We start from the raw sequence: 22,932 nt of genomic DNA on the forward strand, positions 1-22,932 counted from the left end.
ACACATGGTTCTCTCCCAGACGGCTTCCTCTCACTTTCCCTGCCCTCATCTGCTCTCCGGTTCCCTCGGGGTCGTCCAAACGCCCTCAAATAGCTCCCCTTTATTGGCTTCACTCAAACCCTGCATTCCTACATAGTCCTGGATTTTACTCGTGCTTCTTGGTTTTAATTACCCAAAAATGTGCAGCACAAGTAAGGATTTCAAATGTAAGAGACGTTTCCTGCTCTTAAAATTCTCGTTATCAACATCCATCTAAAAATCTTGAATCATAAGAATGTCAAAGGGAAATAACCTGCTTGACACATGACAGAGTTGTTTATACCCATGAAACAATGTTTCAAAGAGGCTTAGAATAAACTGCACAGCAACAACTTGTCATCCCTCTGGGAGAAGCCTTTAATGTTCACTTGACAGATGGATTTCAGCATCAACTTCCACATTATAACCGCCCTCCCCTCTGTCAACTCTCCGTCATTCCCCACTGCACAACTGTTGTCGAGTTAACCGGCAGCAATATCATATCAGAGCTATCACAACACCATTTATTCATTACAATGATTTGAGCACGGAGACATTTTGTAGACTGTTTAACGCAGTAAGACAGAAAACTGACGGTGAGTCTAGATGCCGATGGCTGGAAAATGGTTACACAATAAATATCCTCAATCAATCGGACAAACAGGAACTTCAAAATCAAACAGGAAACACATTTGTCTCTTACATAAGCAGATGTGAATGAAAGGTTGAATGGCACAACATTCTCCACAATTCACTCTGGATAAAATCTCAAATCCAGTTTGTCCGCCCTAAGATTCATCCTTAGCCAAACATGCAAATGTCATAATGCTGCTCATTTATCAAGATTAAGAAAACCAAACTATTATCATTTCCTGTGGAAAATAACAATACATTCCATCATTGATAAGCCAGGCTGCAGGATATATCAATCTGAGAAGTTCAAGGCCTCAACATTTAATTCAGTATGAATGTAAAACCATGGAGGTTAACTACAGACATCATGTTTCCTACATCTCAAAATAAGTTTAACACACTCTCTAATCACATAACTGACACTTCTCTCCACTTCAGAGACCCGGCCGAGGCTCACTGGGAGAAGTCAGGGAGGGAGGAGGAGGTGGCTGCATCACTGGGATAGATCTTCTTACAAAAACAGGCCCTATTTCTGGAGCAGTTTGGGCCAGAGGGATGGAGGGCCTCCAGCTCCAAGCCGACGGTTTCACTTCTCTTCAAGCAGTCCGAAATAAAGCGGGCGTCCGCTCTACTCCTCCTTTACATTCAGTACGTTGCTCAATCAACACATCATGGAATGAGGAACTGACAGTGTGCTCAATGCCTCCGTGTTGGATAGAGTTACTGAGGGCGGCGGGCTCTCTGTCGGTCACATGACAAAGAGTAGACAACGCACAATAGGGCACATGATAGCTGCTAAACATCACAGCTGCTTCTACAAACAAAACAAGACAAAAATCCAGAGGCCATTTTGCACAAACACTTGATACGTGACGTATTTCAGCTGGAAAAAAAAGGGTGACTGAGTACAAATATGAGGCAAAGAAAACAAAGTGACTATGTGTTTGTGATGAAGGGATATCAGGCGATATGTCATCTGACAAAGGTCAGCTATTGCGGAAAATCACAATCAGTGACATTAAAATAATGTGATGAATCAAACCGATGTCCAGAGCAGGAACTCACTGAAGAACTGAAGGTCAAACTAAAGAACAAGATAACGTTATTTTAGAATATTTGAATCAGAAAAAAGAAACCCTTTTCAGAGATGAACTTAATAAGCCTTGGGGGGAGATGATACACAAAGTCCTCCTTGTTTTGTAATTATGTTTTAAGCCTGCATTAGACCCTTTTTCACAGATACTGAATAGTCACAGAAGGAAAAGCACAGGAGTAAGAAATAACATTAACAATGGCTCCATTCCACTAACAACCAGAGCACTCACCTCAATGAAAAGCTGCCTTCAATAACATTATTAAGTTGCGGCCTGAACTATAAACTAGAATGAGCTAAAAGATGCCAAAATGCTCCAGAGAGTTGAGGCAAACTGCAGAGTCAGCTCATATTTCTCTGTGTGAAAATCACTACATTACGTAAGTATTCATGGAACCTTTGTTAATATAAACATTTTTGTTATATCAGCACAAAGCAGTTTCAATGAGCCTCCATGAACTGCAGCTGATCCTCGTCAGGACGAGTCTAAGGGTTAGAGCCTGATGGTATTTTCCCTCTTGTGCGTTCTATAGACTTCCTCTTTAAAAATGCATAAGCACTTCCCCACGACCAGCTCATGAATAAGAAAATAAATACTGTATGTGACTGGCTACTGGGAGAATAGTTGTTTGGTGTTGCAAGTGATAGCAAATAAAGTGACAATATATCTGTATTGGTGAAAAGAAAACGCATGCACTTGGAAGTCTGGTTCTCAAATTTCAGCTCGACTTGATTTGGCTAACAGCTCCCGTCTGAGTATTTCACCTTGTTTTTGCTGGACTAAGCAGATTTCTCAGCGGAGGGAGGCTGAATATTATTCATCTCAAAAAGGCAGCCTGAGAGGGTTGAGAGAAGAAAAAAGGGCCAGCAGTACAGAGAGAGAGAAAGGGAGATGAATAGACGTCAGAGAAGAAGACAGAGCAGAGAGGATATGAAGGATTCAGCCACACTGAGCGCTTCCTCATGTCAAATAAGCCTCATAGGCCAATGGTGAAAAGGAGGCCACATTCCCAGGCTTTTGAATCAAGCAAAGCACTTCCCTGCACACATGGTTAGACATATGTGCCCTCCCTGCCCCGCCCTTCTCCACACAAATCCTACACACACACACACACACACACACACACACACACACACACAGTGTCAGGGCTGTGTGTATTCAGTCCATTAGCAGACGTCTCAGCGCTGAGAGAAGTGATGATGCATCAACCTGTTCACAGCATGGTTGGAGTGGAACAGTAGTTTCATGTTTCTGTCGGCTTCATTATGAGATCACTGGATGTATTTAAGCTGGGTAAGTGTTTCCTTGGCACACTGAGAATGTGTCAGGCGGTTTGTGGCGTTCTCTCTGTGCAGCACCCGAGGGCAGAGATTCTGTTATCGTCGCAATTAGCTTTTGTTGCTAAGCTAATTGTTTCATTATGCTGGTTCGCAGAGGAAGGCACCGGAACAGACCCGAACAGACCATGAGACACTGACACGGCCACGCACGACCGGCACATCACAGAAGTTAAGGCTAGTTTTCGAGATAAAAAGTGAAATGTCAAGGCCCTATCAATGGTTATCTAAGATGTAGAGAAGTTAGCTGTCATCCAAAGGTCTGTCAGTGTTTAACCACTGATACAAACGAGGTGTATTTGTAATGTATGACAAAGCTTTTCACGGGGGCGCAGTTAGCGTAGCTTAGCTCTTGTGTTTGGTCATGACTCATGAGGCAGCTCCACTCAAACCTAGTAAACTACTTTACCAAAGATAAATTACTGATCTAATCAATTACTGATTGACATTTCGGTATTATTTGTAATAGTATTTTTTTGGGGCAATTGAATTTATCACTGTGACAGAAGAGGAATGAGAGAAAATCGGAAAACCTTGACTGCACTGAATTGACTCACACTGTGGACTTTAGGGCCTGAAAATGTAAACCGCAAGCCAGGATGCCTCGCAATTTATGCACTGCTAAGTGATCATTTTGATAAATATATAACCTTTGAATGAACTTCCTATTTGCACCTGTTACTACAAAAGCAGCACATAGTTGTTGTTAGATTTCCGTAAGTACTTTTTGATTGAGTTGGAGAATGTCCAATTTCCTGACACATCTGCTACATTATACAACGAACACCCACCTAGAGGCCAGTCCAAGGCCACACTGTTTAATTCACAATCCCAACAAAATAGATGCTCTTAAGAAAAGACACATTTAAAAACCCTCACAATTAAATAACAATACACCAGAACCAATCTTTTTGCTTAAAATAATTTGCCTTTAAGGGCACCACCTAAACAGACCATGTTTAAAATAAGGGGAACCAGAGAGTCCTGGCATTGACCATGTAACCAGCACCAGTTCTGTGCCTTTCATGTCTAAAAAGGCGGACCTGATAGATGATAGACACAAACAGACATCCTAATTAACCTCTCAACAGTCACATCAGATGTACTGACAAAGAAAAGACAGATAACCCTGATTATGTATGCATCTTAGAGGTACAGCAGTCAATCTGCACAGCTGGTAACAACGTCACATATCCAATTAATCAACTAATATCATGCTAATTAACACGCTTAAAAAAAACATCATAACCTCATGTATAATAAAAGCCAGCTGAGAGAGAGGAAAGCACCCAGAGAGGCTTCCTGTGCAGCAGCAGTGATAATTACACACGAGTATGCATCCCTGGTTGGTCCTGTAGATAATAGAGACATGCTGTCAGTGTCAGGGAGGGTTTATAACTCAATCTGAGGTTTGGTAAGTAAATAATGGCCTCCTTAGGTACGGTGTGTCTCAACCAAGCAGCAAACTCTGGGGCAGAGCCGGGAAGCCCATAAGGAAGTGCCACAAACTGCAGTTCATCTACTGGCCGTCGATAGGGGATGGCTGCAGAAAGGAGCAATTCCATAGACCCCCATGTTAAAATGCCCAACTTTACAGCAGAAATAAACATGTTTCTACTACTGGATGCAATACAAATTATTCTGGATATAGTAAGATTCCACCTTCATGACAATGGATTAGGGAGTGCATTTTTTTTTTTAACGCACCCCTTTTAGTTATATTAGGTCTTAACGTTTTTGCATAAATTAGGACGTGGTCACTTTGAGTGACAGGTCTCTGCGTTAGCTCTGTTAGCTCCAGGATGCTACAGGGGCTCAGCTGCGAGGCTGATCCGGGGAACACAACTTAAACTCGGACGTGTTTGTTGTGTTGGTGCCTGGTGGAGTATTCTTCATTTAAATATCGGACTTATCTTATGCCCGTTTGAATTGTGCCACGAATTACACATATGATGTTTGTCAATCTTAAAAAATAATTTCCATGTCAAAAAAGTCAGTTTGTCGTAAAACTGTTGAAATACAAGACTATGTAAAACACGCAACTAGAAAGACTACAAATCCCAGAATTCTGGTCCAGCAAGCTGGCTCTTACGGAACCGACTAACTCCACTTTTGTGTATTTACAGCTCTCAACATGCCCAGATAGTCATGCCTGATTTTCACCCCGTTTAATACTTTTCGCCTCATTCTGAAAGAAAGAATTGAAATGTGCCAACGTGACGGCCGTCTTGGTGTGTGGTGGAAGACAGGAGACGTAGTTCATTGAACGCGTTTCACACAAAAAAACGTGTTACTTCACAGTTTTACGACACATTTGAATTTTTTTGTCTTGCAAAATCATTTTTAAATTGACAAACATCATATGTGTAATTCGTGGCACAATTCAAACGGGATCAAAACCCTTCTCTCCCCATTGACTTCAATACATATTTTTTCCGAAATAAGGTCCCATGGAGCTCCCCCGGAAAGGGAGGGACTTCACCTCTCTATGGTTTCAACAGAGTAATATGCTGAAAAAAATCTGAGATCTGGCTGTCTGGGGTAGTGGGGAGACTCCAAATTGAGCATTATCTATCCAGTTTGTGTTTGACCTGGACATAAGCGGGATGTACAGACAGAATATTGTGAAATGTAAAGCACAAACAGACTTGACATTCATAGCTGTTATGTTGTTAAGACTGAGGACTCTATGATTTCTTGCCAATCCTTCTCAAACAGGAAGAGAAATACATAATTATACACCCACACACAGTATATTATGGTACCCATACTGTGCGTACACCCAAAATAAAAGTGAGGATATTTTTAGTGAAGGGCCAGCTTAGGGTAACAGAAACTTCCCCACACATGTTATCTTATTATACCTCATTGACATAAGATATTCACTACCCCAACAATCACAAATAAATACACATACCTAACCTGATCCTAGTTCTAACCCTATTCTAAAAACCAAGTCCGAACCTTAAAAATAATGTAGTTATTTTCTAAGTTGCAATCATACAAGAGAAGATTATATACAAAAGAGGGGAGTCCACTATGCCCTCAACTGTATACCGAAGGTGATTCACAGTCAACTGTAAACTTAATAGTGCATAGATCTCTTATATTCAGATCAGACATTCAGTTTATTTGAAGCTAAACATACAATATATATACAATAATAAACAAATTGCTTTTATGTATTTTTTTAGGTGCTTTTTCGAGCATTCTATTTTCAATGTGAAGTATGTTTAAATATTTGTATTATGCTATATATGGAAAATAATGTCATTCTACCAGACCAAGTTGTTACACAATGCACACATGTCCTCACTAGAAAGGTTAAATGTTTAATTTGGTCCTCATAAAGATAGCAATACAAGCCCCCCCCACACACACAGGAAAGATTAATTATTGTGTATAGAAGATTTGGTTAGTTGTTATTATTCCATCACCGTAAGGATTAAAGCCTCTGGGGTTCACCGGGTATTTTGGGGGAGGGCAAAGCCACCCCCTGTGTATAGTGTAGACTGTGGGGGTATATACATTTACAGTATGGATGCCTGTGTGTGTCTGGATGTGTGCTGGGGTCCAGCTGACAGAGAGAAGAGGTCTTTCAGTCTGCCTGGATTAGAGACAGAGCCTGGCAGGATGATCATTACCTTGCAGTCTTAAATCTAAATTAACGCAGACTTAACTCTCGTGCAAGACCTATAATCTGCTCCATGGGGAAAGTACTGTTCACAGGAGCACGGAGGGAAGAAAGCCCGGGCTCTAAAAGCAGAACAAGCCAACCTCACTGCTTAGAAACAGAGTCATTTGTAAGTAAACTGAGCTAGGTTTCTTGTTTTGAGGAAACAGCGAGAAACTTGAAAGATGTCATATCTCAAGAAGAGCAGTAAAGTTGCAGCAAGGGATGTAACACAGCTCAATTATAGTATATGGAACATAGTAGCCTGATATATACATATACATATATTTCAGACATTAACATTATAACTTTGGTAATCCTTAACGTTTTCTTCAGCGCCATCATCTGGTTCAAATTAAACCTGTTAATCATCAGCGTGTGAGCATAGTCATTGTGAGTGATGCAAAGATCTAAGTTAAGCTTACTGGCTAATGAGTGGTATGGAAGGATTGTCCTTCCTGTTATCTGCAAGAAACTGAAAAAGTACATTTTATATATCTTTTTTTGTGAGTTTTGTTTTAAATATTTTAGAGAAAATGCAAAAACTCAACATTAAAGTCATCCTTAAAAAACAAAATGATTGTATTGTAAACTGAACTACAATCAGAGCCTAATTCCATGTTTACTACTTTATACTAAGGACTACAAAAGTGAGGATAAAATACTTAAAAACTAAGCTTTAAAAAGGCATAAATATATCTCTTCCACTAATGCATCACAGTTTCACCAACAATAAGGCTGTATCTATGCAAAGTCACCCGAGCGCCAAAATCCCTGACCCATCATGTTGTCCAGATTGTGAGAACTATACTAAGCCGTAGTATGTTTGTGTAACCCCTGCCTCGATGATACACAAAGTACTGTGTAATACTGCAGAAGGCCAGAGAGAGAGAGAGAGAGAGAGAGAGAGAGAGAGAGAGAGAGAGAGAGAGAGAGAGAGAGAGAGAGAGAGAGAGAGAGAGAGAGAGAGAGAGAGAGAGAGAGAAAGAACTGCCATTTTAATGGTATTAATGCAGCGGCATTAATGTGCTTATGTTCTTAGCTAAATGTCCCACTTGTGTGCAGAAAGCTCAATCTCATCATTCTGTGTCAGTTTGTCACGCTGCTACTTTTTATTCGCACACAACGGAGTGGCGGAACATTTGCATTTTGACCTATATTCTGTATGTCTTTGTCTGTGTGATTCACATGTTTTACAATAAAAGGAAATACATGATTACAGGTGTACTGGACAATACCTGAAAGAATGGTGAGCTTTCACTACGCTGAATACTAACACAGAATACTTCATTTAGTGAACAATCACTTCATATTGTCCTTTGGTTTCTCCATATTGTATTTGTATTATCGCAGCTTCTGTTCACTCCGGCTTAGGGGATATGTATAACAGCCTATATCACTACATGTGTTGTTATAGTACATATTCTATTTAATTAAATTACCATGGATATTGAACTAGTACTTTTTTTTCTATAATCCAGTTGACAAACAAATCAAACCCTTGGCGGCTGTAATATAGTGTTTGAAAGAATAAACACAATGTCAAAATATCTGACGATAGACAAATTAAATAATCTCATGATACATATTATTGCTTCTCCAAAATGTCTTCAGATCTGTCAATTTGTCTTCCTGAGATTTTTTTTTTCTTTTCCCTATCCACACTGACAGTCTATTGATATACTGTTCAGCACATTAAAGTCCTCGGTGCTGAATACATGTCTTCCAACTATCAATGATTTGAATGACTGTGAAATAAAACTAAAAAGTGAAATGTATATATGGTTTGAATGATGAAGCTGCTCCTCTCAGGTTTAATGTGCTGGTGTCCCACATAGTAAGGTCAGTTTGAAGCAGCAGCTGCACATAGTGTACATAAAACCTCATTGTCCTTTATTTTTAAATCCCCTTCTTCCTCTCCCTTGTGATAACAAGACAGCCAACCGGGCTCTTTGATCCTCTATTTCTCATTTGGGACAGGAGCAACCACCAAACCTCCCTCCCCTCTCTCCATCTCCTCTCCATATCATCCCTCGTGCCAGCAGAACACAGAGAGGAAGAGGAGTGCACTGGCCCGAAAGACTGCCACTTTAGCCAGAAGCCATGATGTCTTCAATACTCGTGTGAATTAAACATGTATGGAGCGCTTACAGAGCCCTGCTATTCAGAGATGCTCCATGAGAGGCTGCCGAGTGTTTAGAATAAAGAAGCTGCTCGGTGTTCACACAGAGGGTTGCATCACTCTGGCTTTCACTGAAAGGATGCAACCAGGCGGGAGGAAGAAACGACACAAAGAGGATCATCAAAACAGATCAGAGTCACAACTTTCAACACTTAATTCTTATGCAAAGAGTTGCTTTTCGCACTTTTGTGCCAAATATAGTTATCCACGCACACAATAACTAATCCAAAACAACCTCAATTCTGCGTCCAAGCGACAGTTTGTTGCAGCCAGATTAATTTGACAGATTAGTATTTTGGCTTTGATTAAAATACAGGGAAATATCCATACTGCTGGAACAACAACACACTTTCTGTGCCCACAGCGATTGCACCTCATTAACCAAAATATCGAATGGGTTCACATATTGTTAATTAAAGTTCTCCACATTTTCTCTCCTTGTTTCTTTCAGTTGACTTCCTTCCTTTGACATTTATCTTCCATCAGTCATTGCTGACATATACTGGAAGTGGAAATGACCACATCCATACACACTGACACACAAGCGTTCGTACAAACCTGGCAGCGATGTGGCTGTAAAACAACCCTGAGTCACTGACACTCTGAGGGAGGCAGAAACGAAGCACTTGGACCCGTTGTATGTCCATTTTGGTAAACAGGAGAACAACAACAGCAACCGCAGCGATCCGTCTACAACACGTTTATGAGTCCCTCTTGTGCTGCTCCATCACCTCATAAACACCACTCCTTAAAAGCAGTTTAATCCTCCTGCAGAGAGCCTGATTCCAGATGAACTACAAACAGCAGTGGCAGCGGCACAATGAACAAAAACATCCATTTGAAAAAAGATTAAAAAATGTCCCTAAGATCTCAATTACTGTATTGCTGCGTTTGCTATTAGGATCTCTCCAGCAACAAAGAGATGACTGACGGACAGACTGGCAGAGATGAAGTCATTGACCAGCCTGTTGTCTGACAGATGAGAGTGTGTGTGTGTGTGTGTGTGTGTGTGTGTGTGTGTGTGTGTGTGTGTGTGTGTGTGTGTGTGTGTGTGTGTGTGTGCTATTGTTAACCCTGGGGAGATTACCTCATTTCCGTCTCAACCAGCTTCTACCCCCCATTCCCCACACACTAATGTTAGTGAGTGGGTTTTTTTCTTGGGGGGGGGGGTGTTGTTGGGGTTAAGTGCGGGTACCCACCGCCCCCCCTTGCCTGCTGTTGCCATAGCCACACGGTATTAAGTCCAGCCTGTATTTACACCCAGCGGTCCATACTGAGGCCGGCTCCTATTGATTGGGGTGTCCTTTGCCTCAGAGGACACATGCAGCGGGTGAGTACACACCAACATGCTCAACACACACCAACTGGAAGATGAGTGTGTGTTGAAGGTCCATTAACAGCCACTGAGTAATTAACGAGCTCTAACACTCGATCACAAATTGACATACAGAAGAGACATTTACCAAGTCATCAGTTTTATCGTTGGCTAGAGGGAATGTGTCCAGATGAATTAAAAAAGAAAGCTGGACACTCAAGTTTATTTTTAGGTATGCTAGCACCATAGCTCTTTGGTTGGTCGGCCTACCAATTTAGTCCAGACTAAAATATCTCATCAGCTATTGAATAGATGAAATGATGCCATGAAATGAATCTGGTTCAGACGAGAATGCTGTTGAATTTGATGATCCTGTTCCTCTGTAGCGCCAGCATGAGGTTCAAATGTTTGGCTTTAAGTGAAATGTTTTGCAAACTCTCAGATGTATTGCCATCTAATTTGGTATAAACACTCATGTCCCCCCTGACTTTGTCTAATGTGATTCCCATCAGCCTCAGCGGTTCTTTGTGTTTAGTAGTAGTTGGACACATTTTGCATGATAACACCCTTAACTTAGATGGTGAGCATTGTCATTGTGAGCATCAAGAGCAAAACACTCAGACGCAGATTAATTCTCTCCCTCTCACACACATATACACACACAGGACTGACAGCAGACAAAACGACACAGTCAAACCGCCATGGGGCGTGACAGCCACTTGTCATTGGTTAAATGAGGGTCACAGTCAACCGTGATTGGCTGATGAGCAGTCAGTCAACAGGGATTTGTTTTTTCAAAGCTTTTAGTTACGTCTGTGCAAAGATGAGTTACCATTGGCTCGTCTGTGGCACTCAGTGTTCAGCGTGACTTCAGGACACTTGTGTGGCAGGCCGGGGAAATGATAACAAGCTTGATCTGTGACACACTGTCTCTGTTGGGCCCTGAGGAGAGGACCCTGCCTGCTCACTAACGTTTCAAAAATGATAACAAGCAATTACTAATCTGCTGCAGGGAAGTGATCACACTGAGCATCAAACATGTCATTATCCCAGGACAGACCCGGGATGACACTTAGAAGGGATGTGGTTAGATGTCTAATGATCTATACTCTGTTAGAAGGAGTACACTCTAAACTTCAATTATTTAACAACAATTAAGGTCACAGGAAGAAGTATATTGATTGTAGACATGGGTCCTAAAATTGTAATTATAAATGAAAATTCAAATAGTGTGCAGATAGTGTGTCTTAGAAGTAACCAAACCTCTCTCACACATGTTTTGTTTTCTCAGACAGTTCCTGAGGAATTCTTGAGAAATGCTCCTCGATGCCAAAGTAAGCTCAAACTTTCTACTTTCTGTTTTTGATGGGTTTTTGTACGAAAATAAAACATACACAAACTACAACACTACTGCAAATCGATCTAAATAAAGTATTTTACGAACCTATTTTCATATCTTTTCCTTACATTGCCCTTCAATTGAGTTTTTCTGTTCAAGGGTTCTGATTGCGTTTGTTTATTTGTACGTATCAGTCATACAAAAAGCTATATATTAGGGTAATTATATCACCTTAGGTCTTCAATATTGATATTATATTCTGGATGCCAATAACATTATTTTGAGGTACCACTTACTACGAAGCACATGATCTCTAGAATGTGTCAGATCATAAAGTGACTGTGACGGGGAAAAAACCTGCACACTTTCATTGGATAAAATGATACGGTTCTGAGAAATGAAAAGTCGTGAACAAAGGATTTTTTGGGGGTTCTTTCCCCATTGTGCTCCCAAAATATAAAACTTGAGGGGTTAAGAATGATTTATTATAATAAGCAATGTGGAGATGACGGCTCAGCCACTAAAGGTTTATACAGTGACCTAGTACAGTCAAAGCTACAATGCATCACACAATTGGTTTATATCGATAAGCAGAATCAATATTTATCGCATGAGCCTCGATTATAAATCATGATGGTTTGGCGGTATCATATCAGCAGCCTCCTGGAGAGATATCAGCATGTTGACCTCCATAAAGACATCACTTATTCATTATCTATCTCTGTGGAAGCCAATAGACCCTCAGGCTAATTGTCATGGACACATACAGTACAATATGGATAGCAACCCCCACTTCTGTGCACACCCCTCCCCCACCCCATTCTCCTCCACCTTCCTCAGCGCTCTTCAGTCCCGTCACTAATCCTGATCCTTAAAGGGAAACACCACTTCCTTTTGGAGGAGAAGCCTCGATAGGATACACAGGCGCTTTGAGCTGACAGAAGGAATGGAAGTCTATACATTTCTGTTACAATTCTTTCGTGTAGAATTACAGACTTGTATACTTTTATTCGTATCCTCCGTTATCAACTAATGTTCTGTTATGACGTGCTTTGATTTGTTGGCTGAAATACCATGAAGATGAGAGCGCAAGAACAGAAGTAACCGACAGACTAACAGAGAGGAACAATGGTTAGATGTGTTATGTAGAGAGTTTAGTTAGTTTCAGAAACCCTATATTAGCAAATTAAAACGCACACAATATCCTATTCTGCCACTAGGGGTCTCTTAATCCAAACAATAATAAAATATACATTAGTGGTGCTGTAAAGACACGTCGCATTAAGGGAGTTTGTTTAAAATAAGTTTTTTAAAATGACTGAATAAAACAGCTTCACTTCAAGCTTGTTCCTCTGATAACTTTCGTGTCTGATGACCGTTTAAAATATATTGATAAAATGACCAAGATCTAAATAGTGTATCATAATAATGTGATTTCAAACTGGATACAACATCTATTTATGGCGCTGATGCATGTTACAAGCATGACCATTAAAGCGCATCCAAATGTTCCCTTCATTTAAACTACAAATGTCTCTTGGCTTGAAAGTTGTTGAGCACTTTGGGGATAATAAGGTCACAACACCACAAAATACGTTACAGGTGTAGTCGTTAAGGGTAAGGTGATACCCTTAAGACCACGTTCCCTGAAGTAACGTGAGCAGAGAAGCTGTAATATATGCTCCAAGTGTCTTTCTTTGTGCAGTATTATAATCTGAATGTCAGAATGAGCAGTGCCTCGTAAATAATGAACATACTGTGGGAGAGATCTGCTGTACTATACAGTAGATTACTAGAGTGCAAGCGATGGAGCCTAAACCTCTGATGTTATCTACTCTGCCCCACTTGGATCCACATCTGTATTTGAGCTCCAACAAATCACTACGTTTTAATCTGCCAAAGCCATATTATATAGAGAACCCTCTATCCTTGCATCATCTGGCTTTTGATAGTCCCACTCATGCAGCCATTCTGAGATTAGCGCTCTCTATCCCTTTCTTCCTGTTTGTCTTTCTCACACAACGAGTCAGATGGGATCCATCCTGTGGACGGCAGAGAGCAGCTGAGCCCAAACACTGACAGACATCCAGGGACTTGTTCCTTCTTCCCAGGAAAAACACTGAACCAATGACATATTGCTAAAGGGTAACCAATCAGACGCCTCTGCTAACAGCTGGCTCCAGAGAAAACACAGACAGAGGGCTGGAAAGAAGGAGACAGGCGAGAGAAAGTCGGCAACTCCTACAGGAGATTTTCCTCTTGCCGTTTCCCTTGTTGTTCCTCTCCAACTTAAGCCAGTAGCATTATTTAACACAGCATGTAGAGCTGGAGACGTAAAGACAAACAGGTTCTCCTTCAAACAGGTTTTTCTTTCAAACAATCCTACACGTGCTGTTCAAAAAAGCGGCATTCTGTGGTCTGACAGATGAGCCAGGCTTAAACAGAAACACAAGAGAGAGAAGTAGCATCATTACAGCCAATCAAAAGCAAACTGCCCTTTTACTCACACATTACAGAACAACTTAAAGAACAGATAGAGAACGAGGTAATGATAGGAGTCGCTTTGGCTTACCCAAAATCGTCCAGGGAATACATGACGATGAAGAAGACAGCCCAGTCCTCAGGCAAAGGATGAAAGGAGGTATAAAGAGGGAGATTATGGAGGAGAGGGGGAAGTGTCAGTCTGACAGGAGAGAGCCGTACACATGCTTTCCGACGCCGAAGCAAAACTCAACCTTTCCCCTTCTTCATTCACATCCTCTGAAAATGTTTCCCAAAAGAAAAACCCTCCACCACGCAAACAGAACAGACATAAGACTGAGACACAGAGAGAGTGGGAGGGAGGGAGAGAGAGAGAGAGATGAGGAGTGTTGCAACAGAGTAAGGGAATGTAAGAGAGGGAGAGGAACATGTGATCAGAGCAGACCAGTCACCTCTCTCCGATCGGAGGATTGTGGAGTGCCGTCTTTCAACCTCCAAGGAATCATTTCCACTGGATGGAAATTACATGTTAGCCTATATAGGAAAACAGGAGTGCTTACACAGCCCGCGTCTACAATTCAGATTGAAATAGATTCTACGGTATAAGGACATTTTTAAATAACTGTGCATAACCCCTAATCATCAATTATCTACAGAGAGGGAAACCCACTTCATTCATTCAGCGTTATTAAAGGACACAAGTTTTCCAGCTGAGAAATGAAGAACACAGCAGGAGCAGATGTAATGATTAGTTTTATGTTCAAGCAATAAAGGATTCATTGATCTGGTGGAACATTTGTGGTTCCCTTTTATTTGTTCCCAACCCAGTGGTCTGGTCCATCTGGCTGAAACAAACTTAGATTATTAAGCTTTGTTGCCACAGTGAGGTGTGGGAAACAAAGAAAGAGCAATGTAGCCCCGGTGAAAGGTTAAAGGGCTCTGTGCGTTTAGAACAAAGTAAGAAACATGCAACACACTCTGAAACATTCTAGAAATTCAAGATATTCTTCTTTTTCCAAAACAGAGCTTGTATGAAACAGGCATCAAAGATGAGTCAAGCCGCAGAAGCTATAGCTAGCAAAAATGTGTAATGTAATGTTGTGCATAGGGCTGCTCAATTAATCGTATTTTAATCGCAATTACGATTTTGGCTTGCAACGATTATGAAAACGACATAATCGAAATTAAACGATTATTTACTTTTTTTTTTTTTTTTCAGTTGAATTATACTTAAAGTTTAGGGTAATCAACTGTTAAAAACATACTGTTACACATTTTTTTTCAATTAATGGATGTTTTCAAAGTAAATGGATAATCTTTTTTAATAATCGTGATATCAATTATTGACCCAAATAATCGAGATTATGATTTTTGCCATAATCGAGCAGCCCTAGTTGTGCATAATGGAAGTGAAAACGGGAGAGCTGCCTGCTGACTAACGAACATACAGTAGTGTCAAAATGGGGTTAAACTGCAGGAAGCTGCCTCGCTGAGCTGTAAATGCTTTTACCTGTGTGTGCTGGGGTCATCTTGGTTTGAACTCCAGCAAGCCAAAGGACACATGATGCCTTCCATCGTTAAATCTCTGACAACACAAAGCTTTTGTATGAAGCAGGGGAAATGCTAGAAAATGACCAGATTATAGTGTGCATTTATATAATGTGTTGTGGTGTAATCACATGGTATTTGCTTAAAAAGAAATGCTCAGAATATTTAATGGAGATAATCTTGAAACTGTTCCCTCCGTTTTATCTTAACTACCCAAAAGACAAAACTATCGACTAATTGACAAATTGATAAATAATATTGCAAAGGATTCCAAACCTCGAATCCAGCAGCTCCTCAGATTTATTTTGATACCCTCTAGGGAACGACTGATCTAGAAAATTATGCAAATACAAATTGTGAATTCTCTCCATATATGAAGTGGTTATATGACTGACTGCTGTTGTATAGTTAAATGCAATATATTTCAATGATCAGTTAATGCTGACACCTACTGGAGTGTCCTTACATATTGCAACATGTCAAGTGCCAAAAACTAGCATTGAATATCTGCTGAGATGGATCTTGTTTATATATTGGTTGTTTAAAAAGTGTCTGACTTATGTTTTTTAGCAAGCTTTAGAATACTTTATTTGTGCAAAGTTTGGTTATCCACAGTTCATATTTGGGATCTCTGGCTTCCTTTGTTAAATACAAATGATTCTAAGAGAAAAAGATGAAGAAGAAAAGCCTTTAGTTCTGAAATGCAGGTATCATATTGGTATTAGTATGTGTAACAAATCCCCAGCCAAGTTTAATTCTGATTTACCCTGCCTAATGCTCTTCCTGTGCCAGTGAGGCTCCTGAGAGTATGTGTGTTGTGGCTGTATGTGGTGACGCTGGCTCACATGGAGCTGCTCTCAGATCAGCTCTGAGGGCAGCAGCAGCCTGCAGTAAGACGCATAACTCAGCGTTTTTCCTTCCACTGGCTGCACTCGCTCATTCTACCTTTCCCAGGATGAGTCACCACAACATGCAGCCTCAGAAGTCATCCTGCATTAATAGTCCAGGACAGACGCCCTCGCGTTTTTGCCCTCTTTCAATGTTTCTCTCACAAGCCTCCCTCTCACACAAAGACACACACATCCAACCAACCAAATGACATCAGCCCGCCTGACAAGGATAACAGAGCAGGAGCATCACATAATGAAACCACTAATGTTATTGGACTAAAAATATCTCACGTGCATGGTCGTGCACGTTGATATTCCTTACATAAATGCAGCAATGGAAGCAGTGACGCTGAACAAAGTATCTCATTGAATTGAATCTTTGTCTTCTTTATTCTTCAACAAGAAAAGCCAGGTCATCTTGTTGTTGCTTTGTGGAGATGTAATACTTCCCTTTTGGGCTCGAGTCAAAGAGCTGATCTGCCTCTGGCAACAACAGACACACAGGATGGGAAGCTAGCAGAACAGAAAAGAAGAAACGACATCTTCATCCAACGGGACTAGAAGATATGAATCTTACATGGCTACAGTCTGAGAACAAAACTGTTCATCAGCAGGCTTTGGGTTGTGTGAGGTTAAGGGAAAGAGGTAAATTAGGAGTATCAGGAATACTTCGACTGTGGCTTCCTCTCCAGCATTCCCTTTCTCTCACTCTGTCTCCTTTTCGTCTCTGAGGGGAGCAGCAATCCAACCCAGACAGTCGCACACACACATACAGACACCAGTAGCTTAGCTAGCGTGTCTAAGGAGAGCTTTCAGTGTAAATCTGAAGCCATGAAACAGAATGGTGCAGGCTGCAGCTACCGAGAAACTGGGGAGTCAAACTAAAGGGATAGCAAAGGGGAAATATGAAAGGACTGTGTCATAAATAGAACAAAAATACAGAGACTGTGCTGGAGAAGATTTGGCCTTCAGCGCATTCTGCATACCAACATAAGCAGGGAAAGGCTCAAAATACCATCCACACAGGCATAGATATACAATGAGGATTTAAACATGAGACACATTTTCCACAGGCTGGAGATGGGCATGTGTGGATCCGTCATGGAGTAGAGCTTATGTAGGTGTGTGTGTGTGTGTGTGTGTGTGTGTGTGTGTGTGTGTGTGTGTGTGTGTGTGAGTGAGAAGGGGGTTGCAAGGGGGGGTCTTATAAACTGCCTGGCAACCACCAGAATAAACACCATCCTCCACCTCACTTTATCATATGCCCCCCTGCTGCGGCCACCGAGCGGTGCATCGGTCATATTCATCGTTTGGAGTCACCAGGTGCACCGTATGTGCAGAAAAACATGATGCTGTCGTTTCCATGACAACATTAGCCTGGCTATAAAACCTGCATAGACCTCACTGGGTGGGTCCGGTGGTCACAAAAGAGGGCTGACAGAAGGGTGAACAGCACAATTGATATATTTACATTAACTGCCTTTTATATAATGGTAAATGACGCTGAGGCCCGCTGGGTGGGCCCCTGGATTGGACACAATACAAGAACAAAAACGAGCCAAAAATATGTCTAAATGACGCACTTCTTCACTATTTCTTCACTATCATATAAGCTTAACATATTATTAGAAGATAAATGCAGAAATGTGGTTGTAGTCTGGAAGCTGAGCGTCGCTGAGCATCTGTCATGCCGCGTCAGACGGAGCGCATGGTGCCGCGCTTCTTCTTACCTCATTCTCTCGTCTTTGATTCAGAGATGATGCCACAGAGGAGGCCGGTGAATAGAACCAACAGTCCGCTTATTGTTCACTTTATACAGCCCGCGAGGCTTTGCGTCAGCCCGCCAGCTCCCACTTTGTGTCCCTTTATGTTCGTCTGTAGAGATAATACCGATGATGCAGAAACGCTAAGCGAGGACACGAGCGTTTCCTCCCGTGCGCTTTGTGTTCCGTTGTCTCTGTTGTCCCCACGCGCCGCCGCCGTTCCTTAAGTCCATATTCTGCCGGGGCTCGTTCTCGGTAGAAGCCGGTAAAAGGTGGTCGTCAGCCGCCGCCTCCCTCAGTCCATAGTCTCTTCCCATTCGGAGTGTTTTGGTGAGGTGGAGAGAGATTTGGGGGACAAATGCTAATGCTTCGTGCGAAGAAGGGAGAGGGGGGGACACGCCGGCTCAATGCTGCCCACCTGCGGCTAAGACGTGCACGTGCAGCCCACCAAACCACTACAATTTTAATTGTATTGGCCATTGCCAAAGATAATTTTCCATTATATTTCAATGTAGGCCTAATGGTCAATAAAATATTCAGAGTCTGAGTCTGTATTTTCTGGTTGAGTTCTGTGTTTTAATATTGGTACTTATTGTGATGTTGTACTCTCTCTTGTATGTGTTTTTGAGTTGTATCTATTGTAAAGGCTAAAATAGGCACAGGCATTCTAAAGTGGCATAGGCTATAAATAATATGATTTGTGGCATTGGTTTATGCTACATACCTGTCCCTTAAACAAATACAAACAATAATTAAATAATAACATTTAGTGTTGTTCTCTGCAGTAATAAGATGCCACATTTACTTTTTACCATACGGTCAATTTCTATAAACAAATGTCGGCAGCATATAAAATTGCATTATATTCAGCCACAACAGATCGTAGCGTTTTTAAAGACTGAAATAATGAAAACAGTGATTCAGTGGAAAGTACAAGACACAGTCTCATAGGAATTTCATGTTGCATTTACTTTCAGACACATGTTAATTGCTTCTCTGCAGCTCCAGGTGTTTAGTGGTAAGACAAATCATGTTACATTCACTCTGTAGAGTGGCGACTTTATATCACTGCAGTTAGATTTAATAGGTTTACAGACAGCCAACCGTCAGGCTTTCAAAAAAACACCAATATGCCTCATATCTGCTGAAGCCCTGTCAAATAAATCAAGTGTATTCATGTGTATAACGTCGGTTAGCTGTTACCCATTAGATGCTTTGTGTTGGAAGGATGAAAGAAGACATCATTGGTTCATGAACAGCTCCGGTAATGTGCTACATGGTGTTTTGCTTGTCCTATTTTGCAGGTAAATAGACCTGCTGTATGTTTATCAGGCTGAAGCAGTGCATTATAGAAAAAGAAAAAACTTCAATAGGGTTCAGTTCAGTTAAATATCTTGCCAGTGACTGACGGTGCACATCAGACGATAACAGTTACAGTGTAATGGTCTCATACTCCCCCCTTCATAAACTGATCCTGCTACAGTAAAATGCAGATGGGTACAGAGTTGAAAAGGCTTCACGTCAATAGAAGAAGAAAAAAAACATGCTTGCTTTTCATTTTTCTTTCACCTCGAGGCAAAGGAAAGACACAAAACGCAGTCCAAAAATCTGAAACTTTCAAATACTGTGTATTCACCATCATTTAGCTCGTATCGGTTTCAAAACTCTCTGTATATTTACAAATATGGGACTTAACAGGGATTTATTGCAGGGAAAAACTTAAGGAACTGAAATTGGCAGTGAAGGATTTGACTTTGATAAATAAATAATAGGAAAGGTGTATTTTTTAAGACGTGGAAGCACACAAACATTGAACATGGTCAGAAAAGGTTGTATCAAATGGTTAAAATCCTAACTCTGAATCCAAATTCATTTGTGATTATCATTCCCTTATAGGATAATAGTTTAAAATGTCGGGTAACATCAAATAAAACTGGACCATGCTGTTTTTAAATTATTTTGTCTTCCAAATTCAACAATTGCCTGGACTGTAAAGGTAGTACATAATAAGGTAACACAAAAAGATGAATGACAATTAAATCAGATATTAAGCGCAGTTGATATCTCTCTTCATTGTTTTTGGATGTGTTAAGGGCTTGTTCTGATATGTCAATGTTAATAACAAGGAAGAGTCCCGCTTAACTAGAGCTTTCCTGAGTTGTTAAATACAAAAAGAAAAGAAAGTTTAACTATTAGAAAAACACTATTTTCTCCTTTCCGTAATTTGTTTTTGTTCCAATGCTCTTGGATCTCCAGTGCGATGATATTCAGTCAACAGTCCGTTCTCTGCAGCAGGAGTCACGAACAATACAAGAACAGTGAAACCCAAACTATACAGATGCAGTCAGAAATTCAGAGCCTTTGGTTCTGTTTAGTTGGATTTGATCCACTTGATTTGTTATGTCATTGGTGAGTTGGCCACAGTACGGAAGATTTGTATTTTACATGTAGTGTGAGTAGAGAAAATCGTGAAATATTCAAGAATTTGTATTTCAAGCAACCGCACATAACACTTGCAACAGTTCATGTCATTTGGGATCTGAGAGCAGATCAGGAAGAAAACATTGGGCTCCTCTTCTGTCAATTCAGTTCAGGCAGATCAAACCTTTTTTTTGTATTCCGTGTTAAGTCAAGTTTGGTTTGGTTCAGTTTAGTGCAGTTCGGTTTGCTTTAGCTGGGTTTAAGGCCCCAGCAGCAGACAGAGACCAACAGTATCAGTAGTTTCTGCAGGCTCCCTCAGACTATCCTCCACTGCATCACGCTCATGTCCTTCCCACCAGTTGATACCAGGTAACCGTTGTCGTACAGGAAGTTCACGTTGGTCACATGACTGCTGTGGCCGCCATAAACATGGCTGGGAGCCTGAAAAGAAATGCAAAGAATGAATGCTGCCCTTTGTCTTTCCATAAACTATTAATCTAAATGTAGAAACACTTAATCTTCTTCAAGACATTACTGAGGTGCATATGTTGAACAGTATCTCACCCTGAACTGCGAACAGGGGTAAGAGAACAGGTGGACCTTCCCAAAGTCGTCCCCGGTAACCACGAGGCTTCTATCACTGGAGCGGCAGACAGCGTTGATGTCGGTGCCGTCAGAGCCGTCGGGCCACAAGCCTGAGGAGAAGAAGCGGCAGCGGAGACGTCTTATTCATGGACATTCAAATAATAAACAGAAAACCTAAAGAGTGGGAGGGAGCCTTCACTTACCAAAGACCATGAAGCCCAGAGTGCAGGTGTGTGTGATCCACTCGATATCTCTGGTGGTCTCCACACTCACCACCTGCTTACACACTGATGGGATCCCTGGGGAAGCACATTCATACACATGTTTTAGCGTAAATAAAGCTACTGTTATTTTAACTAAAGAATATTTTATTTTATAGAGAACGCTGAAAGGAACAGTTAGCTTTCTTAAACAATAATACATATTTTTCCTTTTACTTGAAAAGCTATTTGAGTTGGAAGCAGTGTGCCAGATTTGGGTTGTAGAGATGTCTGCCTTCTCTTGAATATATTAGAATTGTGGTGTCAAAAGCCATATATCTCCAAAACTAAACACTCACACATGAAAAAAATCTAGATTGATAAATGCTAAGGTAAGATAAACATATATCTATTTTGAATTTGGGAGGAACTTTTCCTTGCTCACATTAATATATGTAACATAAAGTGCATTTAGCCCGTCAACACAGCAAAGGTTGTAAGAGGATGATAGTGATCAGACTTACAATACAGTATCTCATAATCCCCTGAGTTTGACACTAGGTACTGGGAGTCCACTGACCAGTCCAGATGGGTGATGAAACTAGAGTGACCCTGAGATGTGAGACAGAAACCAAGCAGTTAGATCATTTAATTTTGGAGACACCCCAGTATTCCTGGAGTAGATGCAGTATGGTTTTTCCAAGCACTAGAAATAGTCCTTAAAATATGGAAAGGATTTGTAATAGCACGCCAACATGATTACTCAGACCCCGGCACTGTGTGACTCATGTTGTAATTTACGTCTTTACAGCTTCTGCATCAACACACAGTGAGGACAGGGTGTACAGAGTGGAGATCCAAATATAGAGGATGAAGAGGGGAACTAAATATAAAGAAGATGCCGCGGGAATGTAAAAATAACAGAGCAAGAGGGGATTATAAATACAGGTGCTCACCGAACACTTCCCCACTCGGCTGTACTTCCTCCCATTTTCCGCCACAGCGTAGATATAGATGTAGTTGTCGTGTGAACCCACAGCCATGAAGTTACCATCTAAAGAAAGAGATATAAAGGAAAATGATTAGTAGTTAAATAAATGGTACATGTTTTCCAGCTTGTAAAATCATTGATATTCTCCTTTAACATACACACATACATTTTCCAATAATAAAAAGGAAAACAACACTCTGCATACACAGGGGAGACGCACTGTCAGCAGTTATTACCATACCTGGCCCGTAGCAGACAACAGACAGCTGTTCATTTCCGTCGGTGTGAACCGTGACGAGATCTTTAGAGTCCGTGTCCAGGACCAGCCACCTGCAGGAGCACAGCAGCTCAAAGATCTGATCCTTCTTCCATTTCATAATGATAATAATTCAAATCTAACCTAGAATATTCTGTCATTGACTGTTTTCCTATAACTTTTTAGCTGAAGCAGTCGTGTAAATT

General features: G+C 41.0%; 2 protein-coding genes across 14 annotated transcripts in view; both read right to left on the reverse strand.

The window, feature by feature from the left end:
* The window catches only part of evla (Enah/Vasp-like a), a 35,352-nt gene extending 16,699 nt beyond the window's left edge, over positions 1-18,653 (reverse strand). Inside the window, exon 1 of one of the 3 annotated variants that reach the window (XM_079693811.1) lies at positions 18,241-18,653. In XM_079693811.1, coding sequence (XP_079549937.1) covers positions 18,241-18,245 — 5 coding nt within the window. In that variant the 5' untranslated portion in view covers positions 18,246-18,653. Of the gene's footprint in view, positions 1-9,495; positions 9,823-14,163; positions 14,427-18,240 lie in introns of those variants that run through there. The other 2 variants (XM_079693810.1, XM_079693809.1) reach the window with 2 other exon arrangements.
* Positions 18,654-19,223: 570 nt separating this feature from the next.
* Positions 19,224-22,932, reverse strand: part of eml1 (EMAP like 1) — a 49,644-nt gene continuing 45,935 nt past the window's right edge. For all 11 annotated transcript variants that reach the window (XM_079694120.1, XM_079694117.1, XM_079694112.1 and 8 more), the window contains 6 exons: positions 22,712-22,800; positions 22,436-22,533; positions 22,004-22,091; positions 21,483-21,578; positions 21,259-21,389; positions 19,224-21,135 (listed from right to left, as the gene is read on the reverse strand). In XM_079694120.1, coding sequence (XP_079550246.1) covers positions 21,010-21,135; positions 21,259-21,389; positions 21,483-21,578; positions 22,004-22,091; positions 22,436-22,533; positions 22,712-22,800 — 628 coding nt within the window. In that variant the 3' untranslated portion in view covers positions 19,224-21,009. The remainder of the gene's footprint in view (positions 21,136-21,258; positions 21,390-21,482; positions 21,579-22,003; positions 22,092-22,435; positions 22,534-22,711; positions 22,801-22,932) is intronic.

Source organism: Notothenia rossii, assembly GCF_949606895.1.
Source record: "Notothenia rossii genome assembly, chromosome: 7".
Classification (NCBI taxonomy): Eukaryota; Metazoa; Chordata; class Actinopteri; order Perciformes; family Nototheniidae; genus Notothenia; species Notothenia rossii.